Source organism: Daphnia pulicaria, chromosome 6 (genome assembly GCF_021234035.1).
Source record: "Daphnia pulicaria isolate SC F1-1A chromosome 6, SC_F0-13Bv2, whole genome shotgun sequence".
Classification (NCBI taxonomy): domain Eukaryota; kingdom Metazoa; phylum Arthropoda; class Branchiopoda; order Diplostraca; family Daphniidae; genus Daphnia; species Daphnia pulicaria.
Window position 1 is genome coordinate 10,791,697 of NC_060918.1, and position 16,833 is coordinate 10,808,529.

Below are 16,833 nucleotides of genomic sequence, written 5' to 3' on the forward strand. Positions count from 1 at the left end.
GGATCGGTCTACGGGCAGCAGCCAGCCAGCCCGTGTAATATGCAGGCGAGGCTCGTTATTTTCTTCTTACGATGATTGCCTTACGTTGCCATGCAGCAAATCAACTCTAGAAACCTGTCGACGACCTGGAAATTGTTTCTACAGACATAATCAAAAGTGTTGGCAGTACACAAAGCCGTTTATTTCGTTTCAAGGAAACCAAAGTTACAAAAAAACACGCATCAAAATCATGGGAGTGGGGGGGGGGGGGAGAATGCATTTTGTTGAGGAAAAAGATTGTGAAAATTCTCCACCGCGTTGTGCATAGCCTATTACATTAATTACTCCTTTCAAATATGGTTAAAAGGTTTTCAAATTTTTTTTTCTTGGGGATAACAAAAAAGAATACCAACAGAGAGAGGAGCAAAACATTTTCTTTTCTTTCTGAGGAGATGCTGGAGAGAGAATGGGATCCTTTATTTACACACATCCGCCAGCGCGACGGATTGTAAGCCCATCGTCGCACTACCGAAAATTGTTGGGGGGAATTTTTATTTTATTTCTTAAAAAACGACATGGTTGATACTTTTGCTTATTATGACGAAAATCTGGTTTCATTTTTTTGTAAAAAAATTGGATGGATGGAAACAAATCAAACAAACACGAAAAACAAATTCCGCCAGGGAGCGCATCGTCCGGATTAAAAATACTGTCGATTCGCTGGTTTAAAAAATAAGACAAAAATAAAACAAAAATAAAACGCTGCATAGAAAAAAAATGGTCTTCAAAGTCAATTTAGATGATCCTTTTTGTATGATTGTTTGTGATGTTGTTTTCAGTAATTGTACGGGCCGTACTGCGAACCATAGGCGTAGGGTCCAGGATAAGCATAGCCGTAAGCGTACTGCTGCTTTTGAGGATAGACTGCCGCAGGGAATCACATGAAAGAGAAAGAAAGAAAAAAAAACAACATAAAACATCACCATGCCATTACACTAGGAGCTTCGTGATCAATTAGAATCAACGAGACTGTGGGTGGTGGGTGGGGTGAACGCTCGGGAGCGGAGCGTCTTTTTTTTTTATTTTAAAAGAAATTGCGTCTACAAAGATAAAATAAGAAAAGAAAAAAACATTTTTTCTTCTTTCCTACGGGGTTGTACTCGTCTTCCATCTGGCGTCCGTTAACGTGGCGCGTCCTGATCAAGTCTAACAACTAACAATGACATGACACTGTCTGCGTGCCATTCTACACAAGAAATCTTCACGACCGAATCCTCCAACTTTTTTTTTCTATCTTTATCTCAAAAGAGACTATGGGAGCGGACCCCCAACCCGAAAAGATACAGACAGGATATGCTGCTCTGATCGTGACAGCTCGACTTCTCACGGTAGCTTCCTCATCTACTCCTTCGTGTTGTGTTGCCTTTCTCGAGGTTTTTTTTTTTTAAGCAACTCGGCTCACAAGGAGGGAATAAGATCGTGAAATTTTTTTTTTAAGTCATCATCGCAAGAGTCGTGTACATATATGCAAGTCCAGGGAATTCTAAGAAAAGAATGACGAAACGTACCAGGCATGAGGTATTGCATATTGACGGCCTCCTCCTTTTCACGTTCACGGCGCAGGCAGATGGCGGCGCAGGAGAAGAGGATTGACGAGATGAGGGCGAAACCCACTCCGATCCAGGCAATCATGTACGACCTGTTGTTATAACGCAACAATTATTGCAATAATCATTTTTCTCCAGGTCCACATATTTTATTTATTTTTTACCAGTCGTAGTCGATTTTGGAAGCATCCTTCAAGACCTGAATGAATAGAAAAAGATACGGAATTGACGTTAGTGGGAGCAGTACAGTAAAGTTCACTTCGCACGCGGTCACGGTGAATATATAGAGCACACACGCCGTATTAGGAAAAACGGGACGCACCAAAATAATAAAATAAGCCCGAACAAAGTTGATTATGGGACCCCCGGTTAAATCAAATCAAGTTGCGTATTCCCATTGTTTTGTTCTTTGTGGGGCGCAGACAAACTAGCGTGACCCGATGTATATAGCGGGACCCCTTCGGTTCAGTTCATTTTCCCCCTTTTTTTACGACTAGTCTTATCATTATAATTATATAAGAAAGGATAATACCGTTTCGCAAAAGAGGATTCACCAATATGTTTCAGCGTGAAAGAAAATCAACGACTGTAGGTCGAACCAATAAATAAAAACCCCGTCTGAAAATAACGACAATTTAGGAAGGGTGTGGGGGGCAAATTGTATGTGTGTGTAACGGGAAGCCTTTTTCCCCGAATCCTCCACAGTTATTGAGTAAAAAAAAAAAACATAACAAGAGAGACCGGTCCTTCACAATGAGGTCGATCGTGAGTGTCCGACGGACTTGAAATTCTTGTTTCTCTTTCCGAAAGTTGATTCGACTACTTTTTGTGTTTAGTTTTCCTGTTCACAATTCAAACCGCCACCATGTTTGAATACATTATTCCCACTTTGTGTCTCGAATGAGATGGGCAACGGCCGAGACGTGACAGGGCAGAGAAAACGGGAACACGCAAGGGGGAAAAACAAAAAAAACATTTCGAATGTCTTTACCTTGGGGCGGAGGAACTCGCGCTCGCCAACCAGTTTTTCGTTCTCGTAGAATTCGACGCCGTGCCAGAGACCCATGCCGCCAGCGCTAAACAAACCTGAAAGACAAAAACCCCAAAAAACAAAATTCAAATCAAATTCGTTTTGAGTAAAAAGTTCCAGCATTATTTAAACTTTTTTGATTAAGGATGTGAAAAAGACACACAAGTAGATCATTTGTGCGCTAGTCACATTCTTGACAGCAGCAAGTGAGAGACATTTGAGATTGAGTTCACACACCCCGGAGCCTCAACCAAAAAAGTTGAGGGACAAAAGCGAGATTGGAATGATAATTTGGTTGTTAAATGAAGTAAGACAAAAAAAAGAGATGTATTTACATGCGAGAAGCATGAGAATGGCCGTGCTGGTGATGTTGCCCGCTCCTCGGCGCCAACAGCCGACGACTCCAGTCCAAAAGGCAACAAAGTCAAAGAAGAAGGACACGATGAAGAGAGCGATCATGGCGCGTCCCATATCTAAACAACAAAAATACAGTTGTTGTTATTATTATTATGATTAAAAACAGTTGTTTTGATGAAACAGAAAAAAAGAAAACTTACGAAGTCGAGCCATGGCATCTTCGCTAAAGGATTTAGTATCTCCCTTATTGTCCGGGATGTAATAGTCGATGTTGGTGCAGATGGTCTCGACTGGCGAGCGATACGTCTCAACTGTCAAAAAGAAACAACAAATTATTATTATTTTTGTTTTTATTTCGAAATGAAAAATGTGAATGTCTGGAATGACGTGAATAACAAGACAGGTGGACGGGGGGATTTGCACCCAAAGGAATAAGTAAGAGAAAATGGGGGCACGGTTTCCTGTTGGTGGCCCGCATCCGATGCGGAACGCTGGATATTGACGTCACAACAACACCAGCTTTGACAAGTAAGAAATAATTCGACCCGTCGCCAAAATAAATATAATTTCAAGAGTGAGAGAGAGCGGAAAGAGAAATGGCTACCTGTACACAGTTACACAACTGTCTGTACTTCATAGTTCACTTAAAATATTCCCCAAAAAAACAAACAAGGATCTCTCCCCGGTCATTTACGTGTTCCACTACTACTACCCATTTTCTTCGTCGAGAAAGCAGCGGTTTGCTCTCAATTCTACAGCGTGACTTTTCTTCTTCTTTGGTCGCCCATCAACTGACAATTTTCTATTCGCAATTGAAATAGAGAAGGTTCGTACTTCCACTAGGTCACAATTCTCTTCTTTTTCTGGTTTTATTGGCTGTACAATACACACCTTTGAGATTCTCCGTTGCTTTTGTGAATTTTCCCTTCGAGACATCCATTATCCTTGGAACTAGAATTAAATTTCTTTCTCTGCAGTACCCACCCAGCCAGTTTCTCTTGTAACCCGAGAGGAGACATCATTTGCCACTCACAGTTGTAAAGATTGAGGTGAACTGGGTGCCAATTTGGCGGGGAGAAAGTGCGGAAGGAGGAAAGTCAATTCTTCACTCCAGTCTAAGGGTTCTCTTGTTTTTGTATTTTTCTTCTTCGAATAAATCAGCAGACGCCCACTGCCCAACATACCATACATGTCCTTAATCTCATGTGTGTGTTTACTCTGTGGAGCCATAGAAAAAGGGGGTCACTCACACACATCTATCTGCGCCATATAATTTGTTTCTTTTAAAACTCCGTTAGCTGACCTGCAAATATAATAACCAAAGGGAAAGAAGAAGAGAGAGAAACTATATAGCCACCAATCTCTCTAGGTAGAAAAATAGGAAACAAATGTGTGGCCTGGCCATAGAAGAATATCGGCCAAACGTCACGAATGCTCGGTTACACCCCGCTATCTCTCCATACACACACACACCACTTGGAATTGTATGCCGCTATGTAGAGAGAGACGAGTCTTGTCTCACGGTAAATAAGAGGAAGAATGGGACACACAAATTTGTTTTTCTTCGACCGACAATTGCGTGTATGTAGGTGTGTGTGTTTTACGGTGTTTCATGTCCAACCGTGAGTCTGACCTGGAAAGAATAGAACACAACGCACAAAAGTCCAACTTAGCGGCACTTCATTTCGTTGCAACCACCGAACAGAACCGGATGAGACGTGTGCGTATTTGGTCGGTTGTTCAGTTACTTTGAAAACCTTGTAACCCAGTTTGTTGTAAAAGTGTACGTAGGAAAATAAAAGAATATCTGAATTTTTATTTGTTAAACAAACAAAAACAGCTTTCATCTCTCTTTTTCACGGACGATCTCCATCGTGTCATTGTGACTGGAGAGTCTTTGGAACCTGAAATCTTCTTTTTAAAAAACTTTAGGGCTTTAACATCTGTTGCAGCGTGACTTGCGACACCTTGCACGTTATTTACTCGAATCTCCTTTTATCAAATGTTTTCAAAGCCAAAGTCGCCATAGGGAAGGTTAAAAACCGCTCAATCAAACAAATCAAAAAAAGAGGAACTTATTCGACAGAGAAAATGAAAGAAATCCCGCAGCAGTTACAACCATCTTTTTGACTCACGGGGTTGTGTCCGCCCTTGAACTTGGCCCGGGCCAACCGCCCATCAACGTGAATAAACGTTTTGATGTCGTTACATCAACTGTTAAATAAATATTTTCCCTTTTCATATAAAAATACGATTAATAAAAAAAAAAGAACGAAGAGAGCCCAGAATTCTTCCACACAACAAATCAACCCTGACGAAAAAATAAAATTATATACGTTTTTAACAACAACAACCAGAAAAATAGTTTTAAGTTGTCTACATTTGGATGCACGCCGTAAATGTGTCGACCAGGAACTAAAAAAACATTTTTTCCCAACTCTCAGGGAAAGGAAAAAAAGAATTCCGGAATATTAAGGAGGAAGAAGAAGACCGCCAAGGTTTTTTTCTCCCACTCCACCCACCACATCCTATTCTTTTCCAAATTTTTCATAAAACTTGGGTTTTTTCCCTCCCGACACATACCTAGAAATATACTGATCTATACACAAAAGAAGTTAACCACATTTTTCCCTCGGTCAAATGATTAGCGCGGCCTCGCCAGCAGCAGGAGGATCTTTATTTCCCAAAGTTGTTGAGGGCATTTCGGAACAAATTGTGGTGTAAAATAAAAAGAGTTCGCATACTTGGTAAAAGTACTGAGAGACTATTATACGAGCCACTTTCATTATTTACACAAGTTAATGGCAGAGTCGACGGGTCGCTGAACTGTTTTCGGTTGTTGTTTGGCATCCCCATGATTTTGTATCGTTCCGTCACCCTCCATTACAATTTGAGATTATCCAATCGCAACGAACATTTTTTTGGGAGGGACTCGTCCAACCAGAATAAAATGTTATTATTTTTCTTAAAAAGGTACTGACCTCCTTTAGGGACTTTCTTGTCATCGAAGCAAATCCGGAAGAGTCCTTTGGTTCTGGAGAAATACAGAATGTTGCTCTCCAGTTCACCTTGCAACGCCAAGTCGCCTCGAGTCACCTGAGGCTATATAATCAATCAAAAATAAAAGAATGGCAAAAATGTGTTAAAATCTGAAAAGAAACTACTACTCTTTTCTTCTTTCAATGATTCGACATAGATTCCACACAAGACAGACAAAAGTTGCAATTCAATTTCCACGTTCGTGACATTTGGGTTCTTTTTTAATGGCTACCACCACCACATGGAGAAACTTGAATGACTGCCGGGGCCTCTTCTTTTCATCATAAAGAAACTTGGGCGAATAATCTAGCATCAATCTTTCACGCTTCACGCTCGTCCTCCATCTTTCATTTCAAAAGAATAAAAACAAGCAAAGTAGTTTTAGCCCTTACAAGTGCCAACGCCCCCCACCCGAAATGGACGATGTGTTACGCCATATGGCGCCAGTGTTTAAGGACGTTAAAAGTCAAAGAAGCGAACAAGAAAATAACCACAAAAACATTTTTCTATTAAAATATATAATTATTTTACCTCGAGTTTGAGACGATCGATGGTAATCCGACTCCAATTATCCGTGGAGAAGGCGATGGCGATCAACGCCACTGAGATCACGGCGGCGATCGTGGCCAACGAGAGTGTGTAGGCCGAACAAGGCATCTTCTTCTTTTGATACTTTTCGTTGATTATTCAACAAGAATTTTCTTTCGTAGACAAAGACAAGAGAGAGAGAGAGTTTTTGGCCAACTAAAATTTCTACCAAAGCCTCTCCCAGACAAACGAAAAACAACCAAAACAAGATGGCGGTGGTAGACACACTCGACGAGAAGATCTTCTTTTCAAGAAGATTTCCCTAGTGCTCAAATTGTTTTCTCCACGTGAATTATTTGGAACGAAATTTAAAAAGTTTTGGTGAAACTAAATGGGAATCAACTTTTTTAGTAGTTAGTTTGTCCCAAATAATAATTATTAAAAACGGTCTCAGAGACTTTGAGAAAAACACTTGCTGCTGGCTTTAGAGTTGCTGTACGACTGGGGGCCTGGAGGAATAGTTTGGCTCGATGCCCTGCTCACCCCCACCTTCTTTTTCTTACCTGGGGATTCTTTCTTTCTTTCTCTCTCCTTCCATGCCTGTCGGCTCTTTTTTCTTTAACTATCCGCCCACATTCCTCCTCACTCCCCACCCACCCATCCGTGAGTTGCCTGGAGATATATACTAGTACTACCTGGTGTGCTGCACACAACCACCCCGCAGGCTATATATTTTACCTGTCGGAATTACAATTCATATGAACCTTCTTCTTTCTTTCTTTTTCTAGCTTTTCTATTTTTCCGCTTGGGAGCGCACACCTTCTTTCATCATTCTTTCTTCTTTCGACTTACCTTTCCACCTGGAGTTTCTTCTCGCCCCCAGGGCAACTCGGAAGAAGAAGCAACAAGAAGAAGAAGAGGAATGATGACATTGGTGGGGGGGAAGCTTCCGAGGACGCACAAAAATGTTATGACGTTTTTTTTTAAAAGAATTTTCTTCTTCTTTTTTCGCTTATTATCCGCCCGGAATTGTTTTGTGTTCATGGTTGCATTTCATTCCGCCTTCATCACCTTTTTGAAATGAAATTTTCTCGGCGGAGGCGGAGGAGGAATTATTTTTTTCGCTTGTTGAAGAAGGCGGAGTTCTGGATGACGTGCTCCAAGGACTTTTCTTGTATTCCGGAATTTCTTCTTCAAAGTGCAATCAACCAACAGTTGATGCCATCCACCTCGTAAAAATATTTAAAAAAAGGGACCCCAAAAGAAAAAGAAAAAAATTCAATAAAATAAAGACACGCACGAACACGCGTGCAAAAGGGGATCGCCTATCTATTTCGGTTTCACCTTTGCGACGGAACGATGGACGCCAACAGCCTTGAACGATCCGTGATTCTCTGTGATGCGCCAAAGTGTAGACTCCCACACACGATCCCGCACGAAATTGACAAAAGAAGTTACCGACTTTTTTGTTTGTTCGGTGCTGGGGCTGTGGAATAACCGAGAAAAAGTTTAGTCATGCGTGAAGAGATTACATTCTATATCGTTGGCCCTACCGTATATAATTATATCGGTGCATTTGGACGATATGTGAAAGGATTTTTCCAGTTGATTGGACAGCAGGAACCTTTTTTCTTCCTTTCCTGCGGAGGTTCTGAAATTTATTTGTCTTCCTTTTCGGAAATGGTTGACTCACGAACGAGGTAGATGGCAGGAGTTGATGACGCATAGCATACCAAATGTTGTTTTACCCTTCTTTTATTTCTCCTTATAGAAAAATACCGCTCTGGTTGCGTCCCACTTTAAATAATAAATTGAATTCCCAACGAATATACAAGGGCCGAGCAAATCGATAATCGTTTTGCCATAAATCGATCGAAAGAAATAAAGGAAGAAAAAACGGGTTTTCATCCACATCGCTGACATTGTAAATTAGCTCCACACTTTGGCAACATGCCGTTTGCCTGCTGCTGCAGCAGCAGTTGAATTCTTTTGTTCTCATTTTCTTTTGTTCACGAAAATCCAACGAATTTTTTGTTTTGTTTTTCAATTCCACTTCAGCCGCTAACGCGCGCGCGCAATACAAACCGAGTCGGCGCACCATTTGTCCTCCCCTTTTTCTTCACGATATATATATGAGTGTGCAGTATAGATATATTTATAACAGAAGCAAAAAGGAACCGAGAGAAAAAAGACTCTTGCGGGAGAGAAAGAAAAAAAGAGGAAGAAACAGGATACCTATATATCGCGGGAAAGAGCTCGGGAGTCTCTCAGATTTTCACATTGCGCACGACGACGGATCGTTTGGCTCCGGCTCTCTCCTTCTCTTGGCTTTATTATTATATTTATTCCCCGCGCTGTTGTGTTTGTCTGTGTATCTCTACACTCTGTGGTGGTGGTGGCTCATCAGTCTCCGTTCGTCGCCGCTCCGGGATCGACGACGAGTCCCCTCTGCAAGACGGCGGGTTATATAGCAGCCGAGCGCAACAGCTGCGACTGACTCCCGACACTTTTTCTCTTTTTTTTTTTTTCCAAAACAGCTGGAATGATTGTCGCCCGGCCAACACAATTGGCAACAACATTAACAGGCGACGTAGCGAAAAACTTTTCATCATTATCTAACGTCCATTAAGCTCACACGTAAGTTCTACAACTTATAACTCATTTTTTTTTTCGGCTCTGTTCTGTTAGTATAGTATTTCGACGGAAATCATTAGGGTTGTGTAATATCGACCCTGGCTATATAGGCCGGTAGAAATCGTTTCTGTCCATATGCAGGTAAACGCCTCCATCAGCCAATCAAACTTTGATGATAGCTCAAAAATACGGGGGGGGGGGGGGGGGGTTTATCAGTTAAGCTTCTGTTCTTCGCGTGTATAAATAGGCCTACGTAATCTATTATACACAATGGCTCGTGAAAAATTCAATGTCCTCTAAAGGGGAAATGTATATCAAAAAGAGGGGGGGGGGGAAAGAATGACGTCTATAGTATTCTTCTGGGAATCGGGAAAGCCTTTTTTTTACTCTTCCATGTACCAGTGAGAATAAGAGCTAGACGGTCGTTACAGGACGTGTGCTCGCTGCAACATTTTCAAAGTGCTTTTTCCAGCTCCCTCACACTTGAAGGATTAACTTGCAATAGGCTCGGCAAAAGAAAAAGGGAGGGCCTTTGGAAGAAGAATGACTCCTGGTGGACAAAAAGAAATTGGCCCAGTTAATTCCCTTTTCGTCTAGAAGCCACCCACTCCCGATAATATCTTTGTTTGTTAGCGCATCTTTGTCGTCGACGACACCCGCAACTTGAAGACACTTTTAAGAGCTTCTTGCACGGATGAAATTGTGATTTCTACCCGCCAATAAATAACTGGCAAAGCTATTATTATTAATGCCAAGATTTGTGCGTCAAAGAAAACGGAATCCGACTTTCCGATTCCCGTTTTTTCTTTTTGTTTATGTTTTATGGGTGAGGTCAGTAGATAACTCCCGCACGGGCCAACAGACAAAGTAATAAGGGAAAAAGTTCAAAGGGTTATTGCTGAGACTGCTGTTGCCATTGGCCAAAAGCGGGAGGATCCATCAATCCATCACCCAAGGGGAGTTGGTGCCGTGTACTGCACACACAAGACAAAAAAGTCCATTCCATTTGGCTAGACACATTTTCCTTTCGTGAATAGATAATAGACTTGAGGCTATCTGGCATACTGGGTTTACCCCGAAGGCGGTGGCGGTGGCAGCGGCGAGAGTGATATATATATTTTGCAACAAGGAGCTGTATACGGAGCTAACACTATAGGAGCTTTTAGCCAGCTCCGGAACTCTACTCATCTCTATCCCAGCGCAGTTCCGGCTCTCTCACTCGATACTCGCCCTCAAGTTTTTCTTTTTCCAATGTACATAATAGTATATTACTTAGCTAATATAACCCCCCTCCCCATCTGGTATAGGAGCACCTCCTTAGACTGTGTATCTCTCCTCCAGTGCACAATTTCTTTTTTCAAGTTCAGACAAAAATCGATGAGGAGCGTGTCAATATTTGCCGACTCTGAAATCGCATAAACATTATAGCTCGCGGTTGGAATTGAATTAACGCAAGGAGATTTTAAATTGCGACTATAATAATGATTTGATGTTTCAACAGAGTCTAAATCAATCAAATTAGGCGCCGCGAAATCAATGAGCAATCATGTCACAGCAGTCGTCTGACCCTGGTGAAACGGACGCTCTGTCGGGATTGGACTCGTTTCATCATCTGAAACGTCACGGTCTCCATCAGCGCCAGTTGTCGTCGAGTCGCCGTCATCAGCGATGTCGGCCTACGTTGGGATGTTTAATGATCACCGTGGCGTTCACTCTTCTTGGCACGGCTGTAATGATCTCCCACCACTGCACCACCAACTCTTCCATGCACGACAAAAGAGATCCTTCATCCACTACTCTGATTTCTCCCCTTTGACACAATAATCAATTTTTCTCTTCTTCTCGTTTTCTTTTAAAATAATTGGAGGCTTTGTCGGCGTCCATTTTCACGGATTACTGGGAGAGGATCGACTACAACGTCAGTTCCATCGACGCCATCGCCCAGCGCAGCAACGGAACTCATCGGCTTACTTGGCTCTTTAACAAAACCGTAAGATATCAACGCGCACACATATCTATATATGCTAGCTCTATAATATGCTCGCATGTCGTGACACGTTATTATTAGGCCGCGGGAATTTTCTTTTTCTTCCCGAAGTCTACCAACACGACAGAAAAGAAAAACCCATCCCGATTACTATCAAAGATGTATCCAAAAAATAATTCCGGTGAAATTTTCATTTCGGAATAAAAGTAGCGAGAGCTGCTGATAAATTCACGGGACTCGAGGTTCTTGTATCACGAAAATGGTGAACGGCATTATTGAAATAGTGGAAGAATTTTACAATAGCAGCTCAGTGAGATTGATCTAAGAGATTCCATATGTACAAGCCGGGGGCGTTCTAGAGTCTGCATATGATGTGCTGCGTACAGCAGGATCAATATTACGATCGCAACGTGTTTTTATTATATACACAGACGCCGTTCTCTCTCTCACTCACGCTGTGGTTACACTACACATAACCCCCTCCGGCAAAACGGATCTATTCTATATGGTCCTACCCAGTGTGTGTAAACTACATACATAAATGTATAAGACCCGCTTTTATGGCTGGAATGAAACTTGCCTGGGATTTTGAATGGACGTCTGCAGGATCCGTACGTGACGACGGAACATTCAAGTCTGCTAGTAACAGGGTCCTGGACGAGGCGAGCGCGTGTTATCTTTTAATTGAATCAAGTTTCTCTATTGGCAATCCCCGCCAACCAGCAAGTCGGATTGAAAGTTGAGTCGCGAATATAAATAAGGTCACACACGGCAAACAGCAGCAGCAGGTGCGATAAGTTCGGTCGGAACTGGCGCCAGCTGTCGGCGCTTCCGTCACGGAAGATGTGGAACACACCAAAAAGTTCCTTGGATGCGCCAACACAACTCCAACTTGTTTGTTGAGACTTTTGTTTGTCAAATCCACTTTCGGCTTAGTTTACAACAACTTTATTTTAAAGAAATTTCTGTCACGGATGAAATTTTATCATTTTCGTCCAGGTGGCGCGAATCGTTTTGAATCCGCTGGCGTCATCATCGACCGCCGGTAGTAAATTATCAGGCCGGACTCCATCTTCGTCTAATTCCTACCTGCTGCCAAAGCGCAACGCATCCAATGCAACAACAACAACAACAACAACCCCAATCCGACTCAACGATGGGCTTTCACTGGACCGGCCGTTCGGCGCCCCAAATTACGTCCAGTTCGCCTCAATCGACCGCCAGCAGGAAATATCCAAGGTAGTACTAGACACACACACATATCAAAGTTGATGATTCATTCATCACCACCCAGCAACGGTATAAACAACAACTCGCGAGACTCTTGGCAGTCGGCAGAAAAGATCGATGAGCAACTGCAGAAAATTGATCAATCAATGGCTGCGTGAGTCCATCAGCAAGGCTCTTTCACGAAAATTTTCTTTTTTCTTTTTTCTTTCATTATTTCAGCAAAGATGGAGCGGATTTAGTCATCCGGAAGACGGAGCGTTCAACAAGTCCCGGATCCTCTCGAGGCGTAATAGGAGGCACGCGACGTCGAACGGAACGCACCGTCGTAAAAAGCGGGCCGGCAGCACCCGCCGTCGTCCCGATTCTTTGTTCTACTTGATCCCGCTGCACGGTGGCATCTGGCATCTTTGCGTCGATCTTCAGAGTAAAGACAAATAAATCCTTTTTCTTCTTCCCTTTTATTTTGAGGGGGGGTTTCCTATCTCTGGGGGGAAAAGAAAAAGCAAAACAAGCCTCCATTAGCAACCAGTTTCTAGTTATATGGCCACTGGGCGGACTATACGCACAGTCTGGAGAAAATGCATATAATATAAGACTTGATATAACTTCTATTTTGGAATTTCTATGCACCGATATCTTTTCATCTCCAGGGGGAACGCGGACCTCTTCCGTTTTCTCGAAAGAATGGGAAAAAGAAAGTTAAGCTTATTTATCTAAATATGAGATATAAATCCTAGCACTATAGTGAGATCCATCAGATATATTTTAAACAAGGGATTGCTTCTTCTTTCCTTTTGTAGTATATCTAAAATTATTTCTCCGACAATTCTTTTCTCATCGAAGAAATTGTTTTTGTTTATTGTAGACTACCGAATAATATGACATGCACATAAATTGAGCAGTTGTTTTACATCAATTTAATAATAAAACAAGGCGCGCAACATCTTTTTTTCTTTTATTTTCACGCACGAATTGAGTTGCAAAACTTTTCGCGGTCTGATTGCCATGTCCTACGCCGGGAATGTTGTTGTTAGCTTTTTAATAGATCAAACATTCCCAATCGATAACTGGATCGTTGCCGTTGAGATTCTCGGCGAAAATATCTATATATGCTATTTATTTTTTGATGTACCGTTTTAACAGATGACCAACTGAGAATGCTACAAGAAATGGGCCTCGACCGTGATGCCTGCACAGAGTACCTCGCCACTAGCGGAGCTTTAGCAGCTTCCGGCGTTGAAAATGACGCATTTCGCGTGACGTCCAACTACCTAAATCATCACGTTCAATCCAGTAAGTGAATACAACTAGTAGTACTATATACAGTAGAGAGAGTCTCCCCCATACTTTTGGAAAATTTCACTGATGTAGCTACTACTATTACTACTACTACTGTACATTGAAATATCGCACAAAACTTTCTTAATTACGCGGCTGGCGAAATCCCTGCAGCGATGCCTGACGCGCATACATAAATCCAAGTTGTGGATATATAGACTAACTCAAACCCCAGCTCACCAACTCTCTCCTGTGTAAATGAATAACACTGCTGGCTGATGGTTTTCTCACTCTCTTCGATTCTATAACAACTCCTTTCAGAAATGCACAATTTATCGATCTCTTGCGCCATGGTCTGCGTTATTCTCCTGGCGTCAGCTGCTCTGCTCGGAACTTTCGGAATTATGAAGCGTCAAATCAGCGCAGTGCTCATTACTGGAGTCATGTACATTCTAGCAGGTTTGTTGAAAATTTCTCATTTAGCCCGGGTCAGGACAGTGTATATTATTATAATCGAGTTAATGCCAAGTGATTTGAAACAAAAATGGGAAAATAAACGGGAGTTTAAAATCAACGGGAAATGGTTTCTAATTTCTGTTCAGCTCTCTTTGCCGTCTTCTCGCTCGTCATCATGCACTGCAAGCGAAACAGTCGGCGTGAAACGGGCTTTGTTGACGATCCGTTAGTGAATCCAGTCGAGTACAACGAGGCTCGGATCTTTTCAAACAGCTGGTATAAGAAATAAAATTATAAAAATCTAAAACATTTTCTCTTTTTCTTTGCTTCCAAGCGATTTGTTATTCAATTTTTCAACAACTTTTTTTACAGGTCAATGTTACTCGGTTGGGCTGGCTCTGCGGTCATTTTCGTCGCCAGTATTTTTTGGCTATTTCTGGCCAAGGTTATGCGATACAATCAACTGACGTTCTTCTTCTGAGTTGCTGCTCCAGTATATACCAGGAGAGTGTGGTTGTGTGTGTTTGTGTGTGTGTGAGTGTTCTATTTACCTCGGAGGTTTGGTTCTTTTTATTCTGTTTTCTCACTTTTTTTGTTTTCATTCTCTACTCGGAAAACGTCACGCGCCACCACTATACGCCCGTTTCTCCTTAACCGTTGTTTATTGTATCGACGTGTTTTTATCTCGAAGAAAAAAGGGTTCCCTTGGAGCATACTATAAATATATACACTGTACGACGCCAAATCATGCCAAAATATACGTATATACTATATATTACAATACAAAGAGTATTATATGATACCCAACGTCAACCGACGACAAGATGAATTTGGAATGTTTTTTAATTAACATGGGAATTCTCACATGACACCGCAGCCCCTGATATTTCGTTTGACACAAATACGACCGGATACGGTTTTGTAATAAGCGGATGTTGTCGGAATATTTGTCAATCAACAAGTTTCTTGGAAAATGGCGCTGAAGTTGCGGCGTTTGTATTTTAATGACTTGTCGGAGTAGGAATTTGTTACTTTTGAGTTGCCATAGAAACAATAAAAGAGGATTTATCGATGTGGGTACAACAAAGCGCCCCATTTTCCTAGATAATGACTGCATCGATTGCCAGCCACACACCAACGAGAAATAAATAAGTGATCAGCACAGAAAATAAAACAAACAAGCCGGGGAAATTGCATTCGAGCGTACTGAAATTCTGATGACAACGCGTAATTCTAGACGTTTTTTGATTAGTTATCATAGCGATTAGACATTCTAAACTTCAATACCTCAGAGAAATGTCATGTTATGGAATAGACGTATTCAACGCAGTGCACTGAGCTTGGCATCATTTTGTGAACTACTAATGGTAAATTTCTCCTCTGTTAATAACAAAATGTTTACGGTAAAATCATTTGGTTTCTGTCTTGAATAAGAAAAACGAAACCGACGAATTTATCGATCAATAAAGAAAGAAAAGAAGTACTGCGAACGGCTCACAAGATTCAACTTAAAATGACACATTCCCCCACCATGTGCCTGTTTAGCTCAGTGGTAGAGCGCTAGTCTCGTAAACTAGCGGTCATGAGTTCAATCCTCATAGCGGGCAAATTCTTTTATCGGCAAAATATAGAGTTTCTCAACAAACGACTCATATTACAAAAACAAACCTGACCACAAAAAACACTTTTCAACACTTTTGCTTCCATTTAAAACCTTTCAACGGCGTTACAAACATTACGAAATTAATTTTGTGACTTACTCTTTTGGTTGAATGGCCATTGTAGTGTCGTCAAACTGCTAGTCACACACAAGTAAAAGTAAGTAGGTCAAATTTTGGGAGAAATTTCCCCCAAAAAAACACAAATTGCATTAACATGTTGGTTGTATCGTTGCATAGTGTTTTTTATGAACTGGGCAATCACTTTTTTCGAAAAAAAGAAAGCACTCACATGATAAAAAGCACGTGCAAAAAAATGGCTGATCACAACAAACACCAAATTTAGCACTTGTTTTGTTTTCCTTTTCTATTTAACAATCGTCACATTTACGGAGCACTCGAGTGTTGATGCACAGCAACAGCTGCAGACTAGTCACGTTGCTTTCACCATCGTTGCAACGTTTCTGGTAATTAGGCTAATTGTTCTACACCCACGCTTTCTGATGATAATAAAACCCAAGACTCAACACGCCAGCCAAGCAATTACGTGTTTGATCTATACATCTCCTCATTGTTAATCAATATAATTTTTCTTAGTAATAACTTGTAGCAAGTCGATAAAGAAAATTGATTTATCCAAGGATTTAACTTTAGTTGCAGTAGATTTCATGGCCGGATCTTGACGTAAACCTTAATCTCAAACCGGGCAATCAGTTGTTGGTGCCACTCACGTTTTAATGAAGATATTCAATGTGTTGGCGACATATTGTTGGCTCATAAAGAAGCTGTTTTGAGCTCGGGGAATAGGCTAGCACGATAACCAGGGCTGTGCCCGTGACAACAAGTCATTATTAATACTTGACGTATTTTTTTCGGGGCGTGACCGCGTTTTCATCGCTTGTTTTATTAGCGCTAATGCTAATGATCTTTTGGAGTTCCAGTGGATTCTACCAACTTGGATTTCAGAGGGCCTTAACATCAACAAAGACTCGTTCATCGTCCTTGGAACTAGCACGGAATTTTCCAGTTCTTTTCATCTTTTTCCAAATT

At 41.5% G+C, this 16,833-nt stretch overlaps 2 protein-coding genes and 1 non-coding gene across 3 annotated transcripts; 2 read left to right on the forward strand and 1 right to left on the reverse strand.

The window, feature by feature from the left end:
- Positions 1 to 159: 159 nt before the first annotated feature.
- LOC124343311 lies at positions 160 to 7,072 on the reverse strand. The gene is made up of 8 exons (XM_046796617.1): positions 6,544 to 7,072; positions 5,955 to 6,075; positions 3,174 to 3,284; positions 2,952 to 3,089; positions 2,578 to 2,672; positions 1,751 to 1,785; positions 1,548 to 1,678; positions 160 to 903 (listed from the first exon to the last, which is right to left on the reverse strand). The coding sequence occupies exons 1-8, from the start codon at positions 6,667 to 6,669 to the stop codon at positions 815 to 817; spliced, it is 846 nt and encodes a 281-aa protein (XP_046652573.1). The 5' UTR covers positions 6,670 to 7,072; the 3' UTR covers positions 160 to 814.
- Positions 7,073 to 8,715: 1,643 nt separating this feature from the next.
- Positions 8,716 to 14,898, forward strand: LOC124343263. Its single transcript, XM_046796531.1, has 9 exons — positions 8,716 to 9,177; positions 10,676 to 10,903; positions 11,042 to 11,164; positions 12,161 to 12,400; positions 12,611 to 12,815; positions 13,535 to 13,684; positions 13,991 to 14,128; positions 14,272 to 14,401; positions 14,498 to 14,898. Exons 2-9 carry the CDS (start codon positions 10,721 to 10,723, stop codon positions 14,604 to 14,606), a joined length of 1,278 nt encoding a protein of 425 aa, XP_046652487.1. The 5' UTR covers positions 8,716 to 9,177; positions 10,676 to 10,720; the 3' UTR covers positions 14,607 to 14,898.
- A 762-nt stretch (positions 14,899 to 15,660) lies between these two features.
- Positions 15,661 to 15,732, forward strand: Trnat-cgu. Its single transcript has one exon. It is a non-coding gene; the product is annotated as a tRNA-Thr (tRNA).
- Positions 15,733 to 16,833: the final 1,101 nt, after the last annotated feature.

What these genes read in the sequence shown, in the direction of transcription:
- LOC124343263 (XM_046796531.1), top strand. Translation starts at nt 10,721, where the DNA reads ATGTCACAGCAGTCGTCTGACCCTGGTGAAACGGACGCTCTGTCGGGA. An exon ending in TCACTCTTCTTGGCACGGCT is followed by an intron (nt 10,904 to 11,041) that starts GTAATGATCTCC and finishes AAATAATTGGAG; the next exon opens with GCTTTGTCGGCGTCCATTTT. An exon ending in AGTCATGTACATTCTAGCAG is followed by an intron (nt 14,129 to 14,271) that starts GTTTGTTGAAAA and finishes ATTTCTGTTCAG; the next exon opens with CTCTCTTTGCCGTCTTCTCG.
- LOC124343311 (XM_046796617.1), bottom strand. Translation starts at nt 6,669, where the DNA reads ATGCCTTGTTCGGCCTACACACTCTCGTTGGCCACGATCGCCGCCGTG. An exon ending in AGATGCCATGGCTCGACTTC is followed by an intron (nt 3,090 to 3,173) that starts GTAAGTTTTCTT and finishes TTTGTTGTTTAG; the next exon opens with ATATGGGACGCGCCATGATC. An exon ending in CATTCTCATGCTTCTCGCAT is followed by an intron (nt 2,673 to 2,951) that starts GTAAATACATCT and finishes TTTGTCTTTCAG; the next exon opens with GTTTGTTTAGCGCTGGCGGC.